At 39.3% G+C, this 17,479-nt stretch overlaps 1 protein-coding gene across 4 annotated transcripts in view; it reads left to right on the top strand.

Moving 5' to 3' along the window:
- Window positions 1-6,110: 6,110 nt before the first annotated feature.
- The window catches only part of LOC143259293 (arylsulfatase I), a 15,712-nt gene continuing 4,343 nt past the window's right edge, over window positions 6,111-17,479 (top strand). For 2 of the 4 annotated variants that reach the window (XR_013033114.1, XM_076520824.1), the window contains exons 1-6: window positions 11,738-11,905; window positions 12,803-13,047; window positions 13,171-13,401; window positions 14,486-14,641; window positions 14,940-15,204; window positions 16,955-17,323. Coding sequence is in view for 3 of the 4 variants with exons in the window: in XM_076520824.1 (XP_076376939.1) it covers window positions 11,836-11,905; window positions 12,803-13,047; window positions 13,171-13,401; window positions 14,486-14,641; window positions 14,940-15,204; window positions 16,955-17,323 (1,336 nt within the window). In the remaining variant the exon portion in view is untranslated. Of the gene's footprint in view, window positions 6,209-11,737; window positions 11,906-12,802; window positions 13,048-13,170; window positions 13,402-14,485; window positions 14,642-14,939; window positions 15,205-16,954; window positions 17,324-17,479 lie in introns of those variants that run through there. The other 2 variants (XM_076520825.1, XM_076520826.1) reach the window with 2 other exon arrangements.

Raw genomic sequence — 17,479 nt, 5'->3', positions numbered from 1 at the left:
GTAGCGATTATAATTTACATATCTGTGTACCGGCAATCATTTGTAATTTCCGCATTTAGGGCAAAGCTGTCTAATAGCAGATCTCTCCCAGTACGAGACCGCAGCTTATCACCGTTGCAGAATTCTTGGATGTTGTGTTAATCCTTTGTCGTACTTTGACGGATCCGACTCGCGACGAAGATTTTTTACTAATAACCAGTTAAATATGAATGATTAAAAGAGCTCTAATCCTGTACCATCGAAGAAAAACGTTATCTGTAAAATTACAAACTCTATCTTGATTAATTATTTTGTTTACGAGATGGGTCTGATAATAATCATTCCGTCGAAGGTAACAACGAAAGGTGAGACTTTTTTCATAGAATAAATAAGAATTGCGGGACACCTGATGCACATGTGCTTAAATTGCACCCTGCGAGGACATTCGAACGATAAATGTAGGCAATACGTCCACGCGAGTTTTCTTGAATTACTAATACCTTAATCGCCGTAGAAGATTAATGCGACGCGTGACTCTGCTGTACAAGTGAATTCAAGACCTATTTCCGAGATTTAACATCTGCCATTGATCCTTGAAACGCGTGACGCCATAGTGAGCACGCTATTACGGTAACACTGTTTCCATCATTCGATAAATTTCGGATTGCATTGTCGTTTAATAAGTTGTTCGAATTGGAGAATAAATTAACAAAGATCGAGGAATCAAGTAATCACAAAAATATATATTTGGTGACACTTATTGCAAGGTACGTTTAAATAAATTAGTTGCATTTAATGGATCCATTGAAAAAACGATTTCATGTAGCAGTGATTGTAGGACGAGAAAGAAACGGGTCGTTCTGGCACCTATAGCAGTTCTAGTGTTAAATTAAAATTCCACTCGACATCCCATTTGACATTTCTGAGACTAAAATATTCGAGATTTTCTTATCAAAGTCTGTAGCTCAACCACTTGGAATTTCTTTCGCAACTGTGCTCGCAGAAGCTGCTTTTATCTTCGAAAGAGCTTTTCCACTACCGGATACAATCATGGAATAAAAATACGATCTATTATTTTTACTGGTACTATCATTTGTTGTCGAGTGGCTTATTTGTAATAATTTTCAAAACATCAGAGATTAAATATTGATAAAATAAAAATGATGTATCTTCTCGTCGTGTGAAAATGACTGGCACTTTTGTCTTGATGATATATTTTTCGCACGAACCCGGTAGTGTTCACATTTTTTGTATTCAAATTGAAATCTTTACTTTGTGGTTACCTCAATTAGTAATTTTTATCATAGGCGCGTAAAATCTACTGTCTAATTATCATAAACATCCTAGTAATTATAACTTCGATATCATTTTCGGTATTTGTTAACACAGCGTCGATAATAAAATAATACTAATTCTAAATCTGTGCTTCAAGCTACTTTAAAAATTATAATAAAATAAATAAACCGAAAAAATTACCGACAAATACACCCGTATTTTACATTTCGGTAAAAATCACTGATACGAATGCCGTTAAATCTTTCACTGTACACGAGATCATTGGCCATAATCCAGTGTTTCATTTTTCATCCTCCGTGGAACAAAACGAAACGCGAGTTCATTGTTCTATTTCGTTCTCTTATTTTATTATAAACTTAAGGCTTGGATTTTTATCGATGTTTGACTCAATCGAGTTCCTTCAGTTAAAATGAAAAATTAATTTTTCGTTTTCAATGGGTTGACCTGTTCCATAAATTTTCTTCATTCTTGAATTCTGTTTGCAAAAACTCGCTAAATATGCATCGGTGAGCCAGGTTCATTGTCTATTGAATCGTACGAATCGGAAGCGGTCGCTGCAACAGGCATCTCTCGGACGTAAACAAGCACTTTACATCGAAACCTTGTTGGTATCCATCCCAAACTAGTTTTGTATTGGAGTGTTAAGATGGTGCAGTATACATACCATTTCCCTTTTTTCTTAACGAGGAAAACAGTGAAATCAATATGAAAATTTATTCTGCTCGGTGAATTGGAAATACCTGCAGCAATTTTTCACCATTCTGCTTGTACAACTTCGAATATTTTTGACAGGCGCACAATTAACATTCGTCTTCAAACCATTAATTTGAATATTCCAATATTTCTTCGCGGTAACTCTTAATAAACGGTTCCTTCCTTGTTAGACAGCTTTCGAGTATTTCAACAACACTGACCCGAATTTGTTGTATGTACAATTTATATCTCAGCCTGTCTAATTAATTATTCTTGGAATATTAAAAATTTTATGTTATTTTATGTTCTAAGCTTGCAAGCGATATTTAAAAAATCGTTCTAGACCGTAAGAATATTTATTGTTCGACCAAAGAATTCTCAGGAACAATTAAAGAACCTGACAATAAAAGTCGGCGGTCTGTTCATTAACGATGCCTGCATGAACGCTATTAATTTTAGATTCTCGGAAGGACTAATGCTGCTCGTAATTCCTTTAATGTTTTCGCACACAATGTTCCTTCGCGTGCAACATTGCCGAGTCTTAACGAGCGTTTCTCGTATACTCAGCCCGTTGCAAATATGTACACGGTTGTTATATTTTTATAGAGTTTCCGACGATCGCGTCTTCGAAAAGAATTCATTTCAATTAAACCAGAAATCGTGACGCAATTGTGCAGAATAATTGCATAAAATTACGCGGTATAAATAACCAAAAAAATCTATACGAAAACGAACAAAGACGATGCGACAAAATTTACAAAAATCGTGTGGCATAATAAACGAAAATTCTTCGGAATAATTTAACAATTGTCGCGTACATTAAGAATGCAAATAAGGATTTAAACGTGTGAGAATTTTGGATAAACTTCCGTATCATGTATTTTACGGCACAGAATCGTTATAATACTACAGATAAATTAATTTTCCAAGTTCGATACAATTTTCTAAATTTCATCCAAGCCTAGTTCGCTGTATGATTTTGCGTAACATTAATAATTCGTGAGAAGCATTCGACAGCAGCTAAGACAAGGCGAAACGTTCGAGAATAATGTACAGCGTTCTCAGGTTCCGCTGAAAACCGAAAAAACCAGCTGCGATGGAAATCGTGATTAACGTTCAAGGTGTTTTTGTAGTCGGTGGTCGTTGGCGTGTATCCAGACGTATCTGTTACACTCCGTGCAATTGAGAAAATTGGAAATTCCGTGCACATATTATGCGTCCTTATTTGGATAAAAATGTTAACAGAAAAAAAGGAGACTCTCAACAAACGCAGAGGGAGAACTGCGGCTCGTTCTATCCAGCTATTCTGAATATTTATCGTTCAATATTAACAAGTTACGGGGGATTTAAAATCGGCATAATTTTTATACCGGTATATTGCACTGGTAATATAATAATATAATATAATACTGGAATCGTTACGGTATAGTACAGATATACGACCGAATTTTCTTTTAAAATACCGATATTAATTAAATAATAGATCTTAAGTAGTACGTTTGCAATCCTATTAATTTTAACTACGATTTTATTATTACGTATATTGCACTGGTAATATAATAATATAATATAATACCGGAATCGTTACGGTATAGTATAGATATACCACCGAATTTTCTTTTAATGCCGATATTAATTAAATAATAGATCTCTTAAGTAGTACGTTTGCAAGTCCTATTAATTTTAACTACGATTTTATTATTGTGTATATTGCACTGGTAATATAATAATATAATATAATACCGGAATCGTTACAGTATAGTATCGATGTACGACGGAATTTTCTTTTAATGCCGATATTAATTAAATAATAGATCTTAAGTAATGCGTTTGTAAGTCCTATTAATTTTACGATTTTATTATTATACCGTAATACAAAAATATCAATATATTTTCGCACAATAAAATATAGCATAACCGCAGTCTGCAGTCATAAGATATGCCAACTATTGTAACTATTGTAAATTGTAATGTGTCATTACTAATGTATCATTATTCATATTAATTGTAAGAAACATAAGTTAGATGCAAATGTCATTCCCGTTTTAAAACTCGCGATAAGCTTTTGTTCTAATGTCTTCACAGTTTTGCACTTCAATTAGGCATTTTTATCATAGGTGCGTAGAATCTGCTGTCTATAATTACCATAAACATCCTGGTAATTACTTTAACCTCGATATCATTTTCGGTATTTGTTAACATAGCATCGATAATAAAATAATACCAATTCTAAATCTGTGCTTCGAACTACTTCGAAAATTATAATGAAATAGTTAAACCGAAAAAATTACCGACAAATACGCCCATATTTTATATTTCGGTAAAAATCACTGATACGAATGCCGTTAAATCTTTTACTGTACACAAGATCGTTGGCCATAATCCAGTGTTTCATTTTTCATCCTCCGTGGAACAAAACGAAACGCGAATTCATTATTCTATTTCGTTCTCTTCCCATCTCTAGACTGACACTAAAAATCGCGACTCTTTTTTGGAATCCTCTTGGCTAGAAACCAAAAACAATAAACATCGTGGTTCTTGTTTGCAAATAAAATGGCGTGCAATGCAAGTTCCTCAACATCTCACTTTTCTTTGATTTTTATTTCAGCCCCTCTTGCGTCTTTTATCTTCGCCGACAGCAATAGCTGCAGCGTTAACGAGGACACGAAGTTTCGTTTAATGGACACAATGAATGTGAAAAATAGATCTAATAAATTAACAAAATGAAATTTCATTTACAAAATGAGAAACTGAATACAACTTGCATCGATTAAGAATCTATGTAACTTCGATCGACAACAACGTGTAAACGTAAATGCATAATAATCCTCTGATTAAAATTCAAATTTTCTGCAGTTTCGAAGTCGACAGCAGATAGTTGCTTATCGTACTAGTTCGCGATAGCGTCGAAATGCATAGGCATACTGAAATGCACGAACTTCTGGGAAATGGAATTGATTAACTTGGTTCCCGGTACCTGGCTGGAAAGCTCTCCACGTAATCGACAAAAGTGAAATACCGCACAAACTTGAATACACACGTTTAATGTCGCATCATGCAAACAGTTAAAACGTGCACACCGTGCAATGTCAATGTTCGATATATCGGATAGAAATAGATTCTAAACGGCGCGATTGCCACGATTCTGGGTGTTGCAGTTGTTGACTCGTGATCGTCTGGATCGTAGAAAGCGTTTCGCGTCATTCGAAACGCAATGTTTTACTTAAACGAAATAGCAGACACAGACTTATGCAGAAGCCACGGTTAGCCGGGCACCAGGCCGTACTTTGCATTCCTTGGCGTTGTCAGCTTGAAATGCATTTAAATGGTGTGCATTAATAGAAAGTCGTTCTCCGTGACGTGTAAGCCGAAAATGCAAACTTATTCAGCGAATAGTAACTGATTAACGAGTTTTGCATTAATACTTGACAAGGTGCACGGTGCGTACAACGTTCCGAACTAATTATTGCATATTAGACCGCAGAGGTTCGTCCGGATTCACACTCTTTTGCATGGAAATTTAAAGAAATCGAAAGCAATGCGTTGAATCGTAGTTATCAATGTTTCGAATTCGTCATTGCCAGACTGTAAATTTTCATGCGTTTGCGACATACGCAAACATGGAGCACAATATGGAAATCATCGCAACGTTCTGAACTAATTATTGCATATTAGACCGCAGAGGTTCGTCCGGATTCACACTGTTTTGTATGGAAATTTAAAGAAATCGAAAGCAATGCGCTGAATCGTAGTTATCAATGTTTCGAATTCGTCATTGCCAGACTGTAAATTTTCATGCGTTTGCGACATACGCAAACATGGAGCACAATATGGAAATCATCGCAACGTTCCGAACTAATTATTGCATATTAGACCGCAGAGGTTCTTCCGGATTCACACTTCTTTGTGTGGAAATTTAAAGAAATCGAAAGCAATGCGCTGAATCGTAGCTATCAATGTTTCGAATTCCTCATTGCCAGACTGTAAATTTTCATGCGTTTGCGACATACGCAAACATGGAGCACAATATGGAAATCATCGCGCAGTTCTGATACAACTTTTCTCTTCAGGCTATTCCACTTCGCATTCGATTATCTGTTTTATAACATTATCCACCACGGCCGAAATACAAAAACTGCCGCCGAGGTTGCACGAGAGCTCGCCATTTAAGCGTGAATTAGTCGAATCGCAGTCTCCTACGAACTGTTCGACAAGAAAGTTTGCTTCATTGTGTTTCGAGGTGAGCCCGTAAATTCTACCGTCCTATATATGCATATTGTGGCCGGTTGTTTAATCCAATCGAAATAATCATCGGTGAACAATTTATAAATTCCAAGACACGATAATCAGCGTATTACACAACTTATTCGGTGTTGATGCATCGGGGCGAATACTTGTGTTAAATAAATTTTTGAAACATTCGTACAATGTAACGATAACACATGTATATTATTACAGTACGACTACATTGAAGGAAATTCCAAAAAGATAATAACAAATAATGCACGCACAGCAATATGTAAACAGTATACATAGATTACGAAGAAATTAGTAATGTATGTAAAAATTGATTTTTCATTAGCATTAGCATTTTCTAGTTGTCAGTTTGTGTTAGATTATTATAGGAATAAATCACAATGTAAATATTTATAGAAACAGATAGGGATAGAATGGTAATGTTATATAACTGATAGCGAAAATTAAATGCAGGCGTTACATGTCAGTTTGTAATTAGACTGCTGACGTGTTCTTGTTGAAGTACAAAATCATATGAAGACATTTATGACGATTGAAACCGCGACGAAATCGTCTTAAAAAGGATAGAAAGGGCATTAAACTTTTTCGAAGATTATGCGCTGCATTTTGTTATATAATATGATAAAATGTATTGTACAACAGCAACTTCTTATTCCATTCGCAACGTTTCAACCACAAGCAATCCGCAACACAATATCGTCGCGCAGACAGTGCGTTTTTATTGAATAATGAAACGCTGCTATAAATACGCAAAAAACACTGCACCGTGCGTTGCAATAAAAGTTAACCAGGAAACGTGTGTCGATACGGTGCACCGAAAGAAAAGATTATGCCACGATAGGGCTGTTCCTTTCTTGTCTTTTTGTGCGACGAAAGCGAGTCTTCGTCTCGAAGAAAGCAAGAGTGAAAATGACGGTGACATAACCCGGTTTTTCGACACTGAAACAATGTCACGCAGATCTATCGAATTGTTTTGCAGAATGAATGTCGGTCAGATGAAAATGAAAGATTGATTTAAAGAGAGAGGGAAAGCTGTGTGTGTGTGTGAAACGCGCATGAATTACGCGTGAAATAATCGCACTTCAACGAACGCGTAACGATGCAGGGTGGAAATGGAAGTGAGTACAGTGATATATATATATATTTCGATAAAATCAGTGAAGACAAAAATAGTCGTAATTCTCTTTCTAATCGATAAACTGTGGATTCGATGCGCATCAATTTACAGAAATTGCAAAAAATAGAAAATATAACGACTACAAGTAAACAATGCACACGTGTGCTTTCTAAATACGTTGAGCTGCAATATATTTAATTTCGTTATGTATGAAATTCGAAAAGTTTTTATTTGGGTGATAACGATATTCGCGCCAGCGTTCGATAATAAATTCGTGGAATATCTATCGATTGAAGTTTAGCACCTGCGTGGCGATAAACAGTTTGCCTGCGCGAACATAAGTAAAACCATGATTTTCAGAATACATATGCAGGAGGAAAGATATGTATGTAGTCGTTTTTTATCCGCCGTTTCTTTTCTTAACAGCCAATTACAAAGAGAGCTCTTACATCGCGATGTTACTGCTTAACGTTATTACAGCATAACACGCACAGCTATAATTCACCAGAAAAACGAGCATAACTCGTCCATTTTCTATAAATATGTAATACAAGCTCTTTTCTGTAATTGATCCTAATGGTATATTCTCACCGTATTCTCGTTATCTTTCGTTGTGATCGTGTTAAAGGTTGTCTGCGACGAGGAAATAATGTTAAGTGTTCACGATATGTTATTCTGGCACGTGATCCAAACATGAATTACTATTTACTAATTAAGAAAGCCGTTAGCTGGAACACAAGCTATGGTAATCCGGCCGCTAATCATCACGTGCTTTTTATATGAACGTAACCGTTTAATGAGAGGCGCGTATCTATGGCCGGCTCGTGAATTTCTTGGACGCGTTCCGCGTAACGTTTTTGCGCACTTAATGTGCCGTGGATACCACCTTGCAAATCACTGCTGTCCGCGGTCGCCTTCATAATTTCAAAGAAGATACGAGAAACCTTTTTTCCCAATATTTTTCCCAGCTCGTTGATGCTCGTTCAAAGCACCAGTTGGCCTCGTTAAAATTTCAGAGAGCTCGAAAACCCAACTGTGCTTTGGCACGATAAAAGGAAAAACCATTCTTACGTATTAGATCGATGGACGTGCTCTAACGGCTCGAACTGAATTTTCCTTTATACGGAACAACGGACACGAAGCTCGGCATAATTGCCGTATGATTACCGTTTCCATTTCCCGCGTGTTAGGCGATGCTAAATAATGGGAATGAATCAGGGCGTCACGTGTGGATTCATTGTATAGTTGGTACGTGCCAGGCGGGACAAATCGAGCAAATCGACGGCAATTAGCGAGCCGATTTTCGGGCCGATCCGTTTATGAAAATCTCGACGTCGCCGCAATTGGAAGTTTAATTATCCGCCGCGGGATCGGTGGATGGGCAAATTTTATTTACGTTCCCGTCTAATTATTCAAATTATATTTGGCAAACAGCGGCAACGTTCGGCTCGGTTAGGCGAATTATCGCGGCGAGCACTCCATATTCCGTCTATAATAACCGTTCCCGTTAAAGAGATGCTTCCTCTTGCTCATTATTTCCTCGAAGAGTAACCAAACTTTGTGCTGCTGGCATATTTGCATTAGAATAACGTAGCTTCGATGAGCTCTTTCCAAATACTTAATCGTACAAATTTTAAGGACGATCCGATGCTTATACATATATCGGGACAAAAACTTTTCAGGAATGTTAATTACAAATGCCGTGTAAATTTCTAACGTACGGAGAATTTCCCGACCTGTTCTTTTTTTACTCCTTCCTGGAAGCGTACGCCGGCCAGCGCCGGCAGGGGGATCACTCTGTATGTACAGGGTGTCCCAAAAAAGTCTCGCAATCCGAAAGTGGCGGGTTCCTCAGATCATATGAAGCAACTTTTTCCTTTACGAAAATTTTCTCCGAGGCATCGTTAACGAGTTATTAACGAAAAACAGTGACCAATGAGAGGCGAGATCAGCTGCCGCGAGGTGGCCGAGCCAACGGCGCCTGCGGTCGAGGCAGTCGAATCCCAGCTCAGCTGGCGCGAGCCGGCCGAGCCAATGAGCGGAACTGGGCTTCGTGCGCTGGTTGGCTGGGCCGCCTCGCGTCAGCCGTACTCGATTCTTATTGATCACTGTTTTTCGTTAATAACTCGTTAACGGCGCCTCGGAGAAAATTTTTGTAAAGGAAAAAGTTGCTTCAATTGATCCGAGGAACCCGCTATTTCCGGATTGCGAGACATTTTTGGGACACTCTGTATATGAGTCAAGGTTATGTCAAGGGGTACGACGACGAACTTTCTGGAACCGGCTGATTCTCTTTCGAGCATTTCAACGGAATGCGTATATTGCCACAGGGTAATAAGCCCCCACCGATTCAGTGAGAACGCGACTTGGAATCTGCGTTACACTCGTACACGTACAGTTGTAATAGACTTAAAACTTGTATTATACTACCTTTTACCAGTCTCTTTAGTTGTTAAAGTCAATTATTCCATTTCCTGATTCGAAGCAACGGAGATACACCTTTACCGCTCAAAGTGTATCTTCATTTCTCTTCTTAAAAAGTTACGTGGCAACCAAACTTTAAGCTCTACCCTTCTACTCCTAGCGACCGTCCCGGTGATGAAATAAGCATCGGCTAGTTCACGAACCTCCTTTCCTTGTAATGGCGCCTCGATGATGAAATAAGCATCGGCTAGTCCACGCATTTCCTTATGAAAACACTAAAATCGCATCAAAATAGACAGCAAAAGGTGAGGCACTTTGGATGCAAATTTTAGAACAATTATAATATATACGAAGTATAAGAACATTTAAAAAGCATTCTTTTTTTTACTTAAACTCTTTACGAAGTACATGGAATTCTCCCTAATTGTCCTTCAGCTTGTAAACCAAAACGGACAATTTGGGAAGAAGAGATACGATTATTCGAGCCTTGCGGCTCATTTTTATAATTGTGGACAATTTATAACTATCAAAATAAACCGCAAGTCTCTAATAATCGTATCTCCTCTTCGCAAATTGTCAATTTTTGTGGTCAATCTGGCCGTCAATCAGAGAGACATTACTGTACATGGAATTCTCCCTAATTGTCCTTCAGCTTGTAAACCAAAATGGACAATTTGGGAAGAAGAGATACGATTATTCGAACCTTGTGCCTCGTTTTTATAATTGACAATCGGCATCTCCTCTTCTCAAATCGTCCATTTTTGTTTACAAGTTGAGGGACAATTGGAGAGAGCTTACTGTACATGGAATTCTATTCCATTTCACTTCCTACAAATAGCTCCACCGAAACGTCTCGAATAACAATCGCGAATGATGCATCAATTACTGTCTGTTCGATGCGAGATATTTCTGGTTTGGCTGGATCAAAGCTCGAAACACGTAATAAGTAGACTGTGGACTTTTCTGCATCGACTTAGCTTGATGATGAAATATTAGAGTTATTAACACAGGAAACTTTCAGCCTTCGTGAATAATGGCCGGATCATTTGATTTTGTAATACGAGCGGAATAATTCTTTCAGATTTCTCGGTAGTCTCGGAGCAAAACGTGAAACGTCATTTTAACGAAAATGCGTTTCTCCCGCGTTACGAATGTTTACCGATTCCAGATATGTCGGATGATTCTTCTCTGGCGTGCTTCGCCCGAATTTCTAGATTGGCTGGATCAAAGCTCGAAACACGTGAAAAGTAGACTGTGGATTTTTCTGCATCGACTTAGCTTGACGATGAAATATTAGAGTGATTAAGACAGGAAATTTTCAGCCTTCGTGAATAATGGCCGGATCATTTGATTTTGTAATACGAGCGGAATAATTCTTTCAGATTTCTCGGTAGTCTCGGAGCAAAACGTGAAACGTCATTTTAACGAAAATACGTTTCTCCTCCCGCGTTACGAATATTTACCGATTCCAGATTTGTTGGATAATTCTTCTCGGTCGTGCTTCGCCCGAATTTCTAGATTGGCTGGATCAAAGCTCGAAACACGTGAAAAGTAGACTGTGGACTTTTCTGCATCGACTTAGCTTGACGATGAAATATTAGAGTGATTAAGACAGGAAATTTTCAGCCTTCGTGAATAATGGCCGGATCATTTGATTTTGTAATACGAGCGGAATAATTCTTTCAGATTTCTCGGTAGTCGGAACAAAACGTGAAACGTCATTTTAACGAAAATGCGTTTCTCCCGCGTTACGAATGTTTACCGATTCCAGATATGTCGGATGATTCTTCTCGGGCGTGCTTCGCGAAATCGCTGATACCGCTCGAAGTTTTCCCACCGTGCCCCACCTCCTTTTTCCTTCCCCGTAGGAGTACTCTCGTTATGCTCCAGATCCTCCCTTTGCTCCGCGTGTTTCCCCCGTCGTGCAGAAAATCCAAAGTGATAATAAACCAAGACATCTCAAGTTTCCCCAGTCAGTCGGTTCTCGCGTTGCAAAAGACGAGCCCCGGACAACTGATCTCTTTCGCCCTATTCAACGGGATGACGGTCCACGAACGCAAGCGCAAAAAATGGAGATCTTGCCGCTAATAACAGGGTACCTTTCATCGTCGCCGATCTTTCACCCCCTTTGCCGTCGACGTAAGAGAAACTTTTATCTGGGGAATGCGACTTCTCGCGCCGCGCCTATTCACCGTTCCTTCGAAACACTCTTTTTATTATTCAACGTTATTACGTTAATATGTCTTTCGACGACTGTGCGCACATTTAAAAGATCGTTATGTGATATATCTGACAAGTTTTCGTTCAGACACAATCCCGGGAAGTGAGTGGACTACGTTACACGAGACAACTTATTGATTTCCCAATACGATTACAGTAAATTCTCCCTAATTCGTGCTTCGATTATGTACAAAAATGGACAATTTGGGAAGAGGAGTTGACAATCGGTAACTATAAAAACGAGCCGCGAGACTCGAATAATCGTATCTTCTCTTCCCAAATTGTCCATTTTTGTGCACAATCTGAGCGCGAATTAAGAATTTACTGCACTGCCGGCCGCGTCGCTTAAACACCGATCAAGAATCCCCGAATTGTTAATCGCTGATTTTTCGGAAGTTTTTCTCCTGTGAATCGAGTGCATTTTTATCCCGTTTGTTTTTCCACGGAGCATAGGACAGACCGTCAAATAGACCTGTGATCGTTCTTCGCGAAGCAATAAATCGGAAATGTAAAGTTCTCTGTCCGATTCTGTTCGTAGGAATATCGAAATGGAATATTTATCGTGCTAAAATAAATAGAAAGGCGTACCAATGGACAGACGCATTATTCGGGTCCTGCACAACGGCACGCACGGCCAATGAATATTCAGATTCGATTTTCTCGAAAACCGAATCCGGTGTGGAAACAGTTTGTTGAATATATTTGATTTAGTTTTTCACGTCGATTTGCGTCACGGTTTTCTCTTATTCGGTAACAAAACTGCAGCTGGCTTTCTTGAAATTCTATCTTGTTCTCATTCTATGTTCTCTCTTGCAGTATATTTCGAGATGAACGTCTCGTTGGTATCAAAACTGCTGACGCTGTTGGTACTGTCGGAGTGTTTAGTGACAAGTGCAGTTGCATTCTTCTTCTCGTCGTTCGTTTCGAAGTTCACGGCGGAGACGAATGTTCCGTCCACGACGGATTTGAAACATGGAAACGCGGACATCGACGATGACAACGAATTTCGTCACGGCCAAAATCGAAAGCCCCATATCGTGATTATTCTGGCCGATGACATGGTGAGCTTCCGATTCAGCGGCGCGTAATATTCGCGCGAAATGTCGCCCGGAAAACGCGAAGTTTATAGTGCGAGAACGTGTTCGCGTTCATGCGGAAAATAAGTATATAATCTCATATTTCAGGGATGGAACGACGTAAGCTTCCACGGATCGGATCAGATTCCTACGCCGAACATCGACGCTCTCGCATACAACGGGATCATATTGAACAGTCATTACGTGCCCGCGTTGTGCACACCAAGTAGAACTGCTCTAATGACCGGGAAAAATCCTATTCACCTCGGCATGCAACATTCTGTTATTTTCCCGGCCGAGCCGCGCGGCCTCCCGTTGAACGAGAAACTATTGCCTCAGGTTTTGAACATTCTACTTTGTTCATAATTTCCTAAGTGGCAGAGAACGTTTATATTTATCGCGCGCAGGCTATATTTTTACTTTAGAAAAAGTTCGGATATTTTTTAATCTGAGGTTTAACCTTTTAGGCACGACGCGCCACTATAGTGGCTTTCGCGGATGTCATCTTTCAGAACGACACGCCACTATAATGGCTTGCTCTAGTAGCTCACTCGCTCATCGTTTGAACCAAATAATTGTCTTCATATGCATTGTTTCACAGTTCTTTTGTCTTCACATCGATTTACAACAGTCTACAGGCTGTCCGAAAAATGTCTCGCAATCCGGAAATGGCGGGTTCCTCGGATCATTTGAAGCAACTTCTTCCTTTACAAAAATTTTCTCCGAGGCACCGTTAACGAGTTATTAACGAAAAACAGTGACCAATAAGAATCGAGTACGGCTGACGCGAGGCGGCCCAGCCAACCAGCGCACGAAGCCTCTACCGCTGGCGCCGCTGGCTCGGCCGCCTCGCGCCAGCTAAGCTGGGATTCGACCGCTCGACCGCTGGCGCCGTTGGCTCGGCCGACTCACGCCAGCTGAGCTGGGATTCGACCGCTCGACCGCTGGCGCCGTTGGCTCGGCCACCTCGCGGCAGCTGATCTCGCCTCTCATTGGTCACCGTTTTTCGTTAATAACTCGTTAACGGTACCTCGGAGAAAATTTTTGTAAACGAAAAAGTTGCTTCAAATGGCCTGAGGAACCCGCCACTTTCGGATTGCGAGACATTTTTGGGACATCCTGTATATACGGACAGAATATACAGAATCAGACTTTGTACAGTATATATCAGACTCTGCCGTCCAGAGAAATAGCCTCGCGCAGAATTCAGCCGTACCTAAAAGGTTAACATTTTATCTCCCGTTCATTGCTGTAAATACTACGCAAAATTATGATGTAGAATACACGACCGAAAATATATTACGTTCTGCTACACTAACGCCGGATTATAAATCTAGCAAACTTGCGCGGATTTATTGCTTCCGCATAAAATTCTACCGCGAACTCTGCGATGCTATATAAAGACCAATGATCCGTATTGCAGTACTTAAAAGAAGCAGGCTACAAGACCCACGCGGTTGGCAAATGGCATCTGGGATTCTATAGGAAGGAATATACTCCCACGTTCCGCGGTTTCGATACCCATTTCGGCTATTGGAACGGTCTTCAAGATTATTTCACGCACATTGCCCAAGAACCGGTAACTATCCAATAAATAAATTTTACGTGTCGCGCATTTATGCGACGGGCCTGATATAACGCAAAAAGATAGAACACAATATTTCTAGAAAGAATTAATAATTTATAAATTCGCGAACATAAACTGCTACAACAATGTCATTTACAGCTTTCTTCGAGCCATAGAAAATTTTGTTAGTCACTGCATTAGCATGGTAAAATATTCTCGTAAAGATTTCCGAATTTTCAAGAGTTCGCGTCGAGCTGCTAAACGCACCTCGAATTTAGATGAACAATTTTTTAATCGACGCGTTCCGCAGGGCCAGCAATTTGGTGATTTTCGCGGTTTCGACATGCGACGAAATCTTACCGTTGCCTGGGACACTATGGGACAATACGCGACCGATCTCTTCACGAACGAGGCGGTGAGATTAATCAGGGAACACGACGCGAATCAACCCATGTTCCTGTATCTGGCTCATCTGGCGCCCCACAAAGGAAATCAAAATCAGCTGCTGCGCGCTCCCGACGAAGAAATTTCCAAGTTCGCGTATATCATAGATCCTGAGAGGAGGGTTCAAGCAGGTAACTTTCATGTGCGCTAGATTGCAATATACCTTAACAGGTTTCGCGAGATCATTGGCAAACCAATGGCGGAAGATCTAACTGAACAGCCGATGACGAACCTATCTTTTCATACTTTCGAGTTTCAATCTGCGCTCGTTAATTCCTGAAGATTTTCGTACGTTGTAACTGTAGAGACCGGTTCAGTGAGAAATTATAATATAATTATAATATTATAATATTATATTATATATTATATATTATATTATTATATTATATATTATAATTATAATATTATAATATTATATTATATATTATATTATAATTATGGTGTGATATCTTTGGTAACAATCTCCCACGTGCATTCTGGGTTTACTTGGACAAGTGTCACAATATTCACTTTGTCAAATAGAGTTACTAGATATTTCTTTCAAGTTTAGAACATTTTCTGCGTAATTGTTGGTTTCCTTTATAATTTCATACTTTATAATTTCATACGATAACGTATGCTAAAAACATCTAGCTCCGCAGCGGAGCCTTCGGAGTTACGGAACAAATGACAAATGTCTCCGCGCGTTTCTCGAGTACTGCATACCAGCAACTTCGGCACATTTTTGGAGCGGAGCGCCTGGGATAAAGGAAGTCTTATTTTGAGCGGAATAGATTACACGTCCTCGTGAATGCATTCGATATTTTATTTATTTTATAAATATACATTTTCCTATTGTAAATAAAAGATAAATTTTAAATTCTGTAATTCACCATGGTGCGATATCTTTGGTAACAATCTCCCATGTGCATTCTGGGCTTACTTGGACAAGTGTCACAGTATTCACTTTGCCAAACAGAGTTACTAGATATCTCTTTCAAGTTTAGAACATTTTCTGCGCAATTGTTGGTTTCCTTTATAATTTCATTTACCAATTCGTCCGTGAAAAATAATTTAAAATATTGTATCGGCTGTTCAACGTTTGTAGGAACTTGTGGTTCAATGACCTGTGACAATACGCTAAAAAGTATTCTATCTGGAATATGTAATTCTTCCATAACATCACGCCATTCATCCAAGACTTGCAACGAATCTTCGCTTTCGCTTTCAATAATTCTCATTCTTCGTCTCTTTGGTAGTATAATTTCGCTACTACTACTCGAAGTGTCAGAATCATAACCAGCATTGTCTTCCACAATGTCTTTTAACTCTTCAAAATCAAATACGTCTTCGGTATCGCTCGGCTCTAAATTCTCAACATAATATTTATTTTTCTCCATGTTGCTAACCATAGAAAAGGTCAAAAAATGTTTTAATCGTAATGGTACAGACTTAGCACGTTTTAACTACAGATAACAATTGCTAACGCCAACGATAACGAATGCTAAAAACATTTGGCTCCGCAGCGGAGCCTTCGGAGTTACGGAACAAATGGCAAATGTCTCCGTAGCGGAGTCTTCGGAGCGCTAAGGGTTAATTTGTTAAGTAACTATTACGTTTTCGTCGATTGCTTCCCATTTGAATCCTAGTTGGAACCTTGGTAAAATAAAATTCATTTCAATCGAGGAAATTCGATAAGAATCCACTTTATACAAATTATGCGAACTACCGTACTTTCATGATTCACTTTCAAGTACCATTTAACGTTTACTGTTAACTAGTTAACTAAAGTAGACAGAATACATGGTGGAAAATTGGAGAAAAGATGAAAGTGAAGAAACGTTAAAAAAATGTTAACAATCGATGTAAAGAAATGACGAAAGATGAACTTTCTGTTCATAGCCGTTGTGTCAAAATTGGACCAGGGTGTCGGCGAAGTGATGGACGCTCTAAGGACCCGCGGAATGTTAGAAAATAGCATAGTGCTGTTCATGAGCGACAACGGCGCACCGACCGAAGGTTTCCTGAGCAATCGGGGCAGCAATTATCCGCTCCGTGGCGTAAAGATCTATTTCGTACAATTCAGAAAAACGTGTTGCACAAACTGCGGGACCGAACTTTCGATAATTTTACAGATGAAGGATAGTCCGTGGGAAGGAGGGACCAGGGGAGTGGCAGCCGTTTGGAGTCCTTTGATCAAAGCGCCGAGAAGAGTCTCGAATCAGATGATGTTCATGTCCGATTGGCTTCCTACGTTGCTGTCCGCGGCTGGTTAGTTAAATAGCTCAAACTAACGCTTACATTAATGTTCACGTTTTACCTAATGGAAACCTTTCAATGGCGCTCTCGGTAAGCCGCTGAACGATATAATATCCTTAAAACCATAGCTTTGAAGACTGTTAGCCAACTGTCGATGATTGCTAGGTA

This window comes from Megalopta genalis, chromosome 4 (assembly GCF_051020955.1).
Source record: "Megalopta genalis isolate 19385.01 chromosome 4, iyMegGena1_principal, whole genome shotgun sequence".
Lineage (NCBI taxonomy): Eukaryota > Metazoa > Arthropoda > Insecta > Hymenoptera > Halictidae > Megalopta > Megalopta genalis.
The sequence above is the reverse complement of the archived record's forward strand: the minus strand, read 5'-3'. Positions and strand labels throughout refer to the sequence as shown.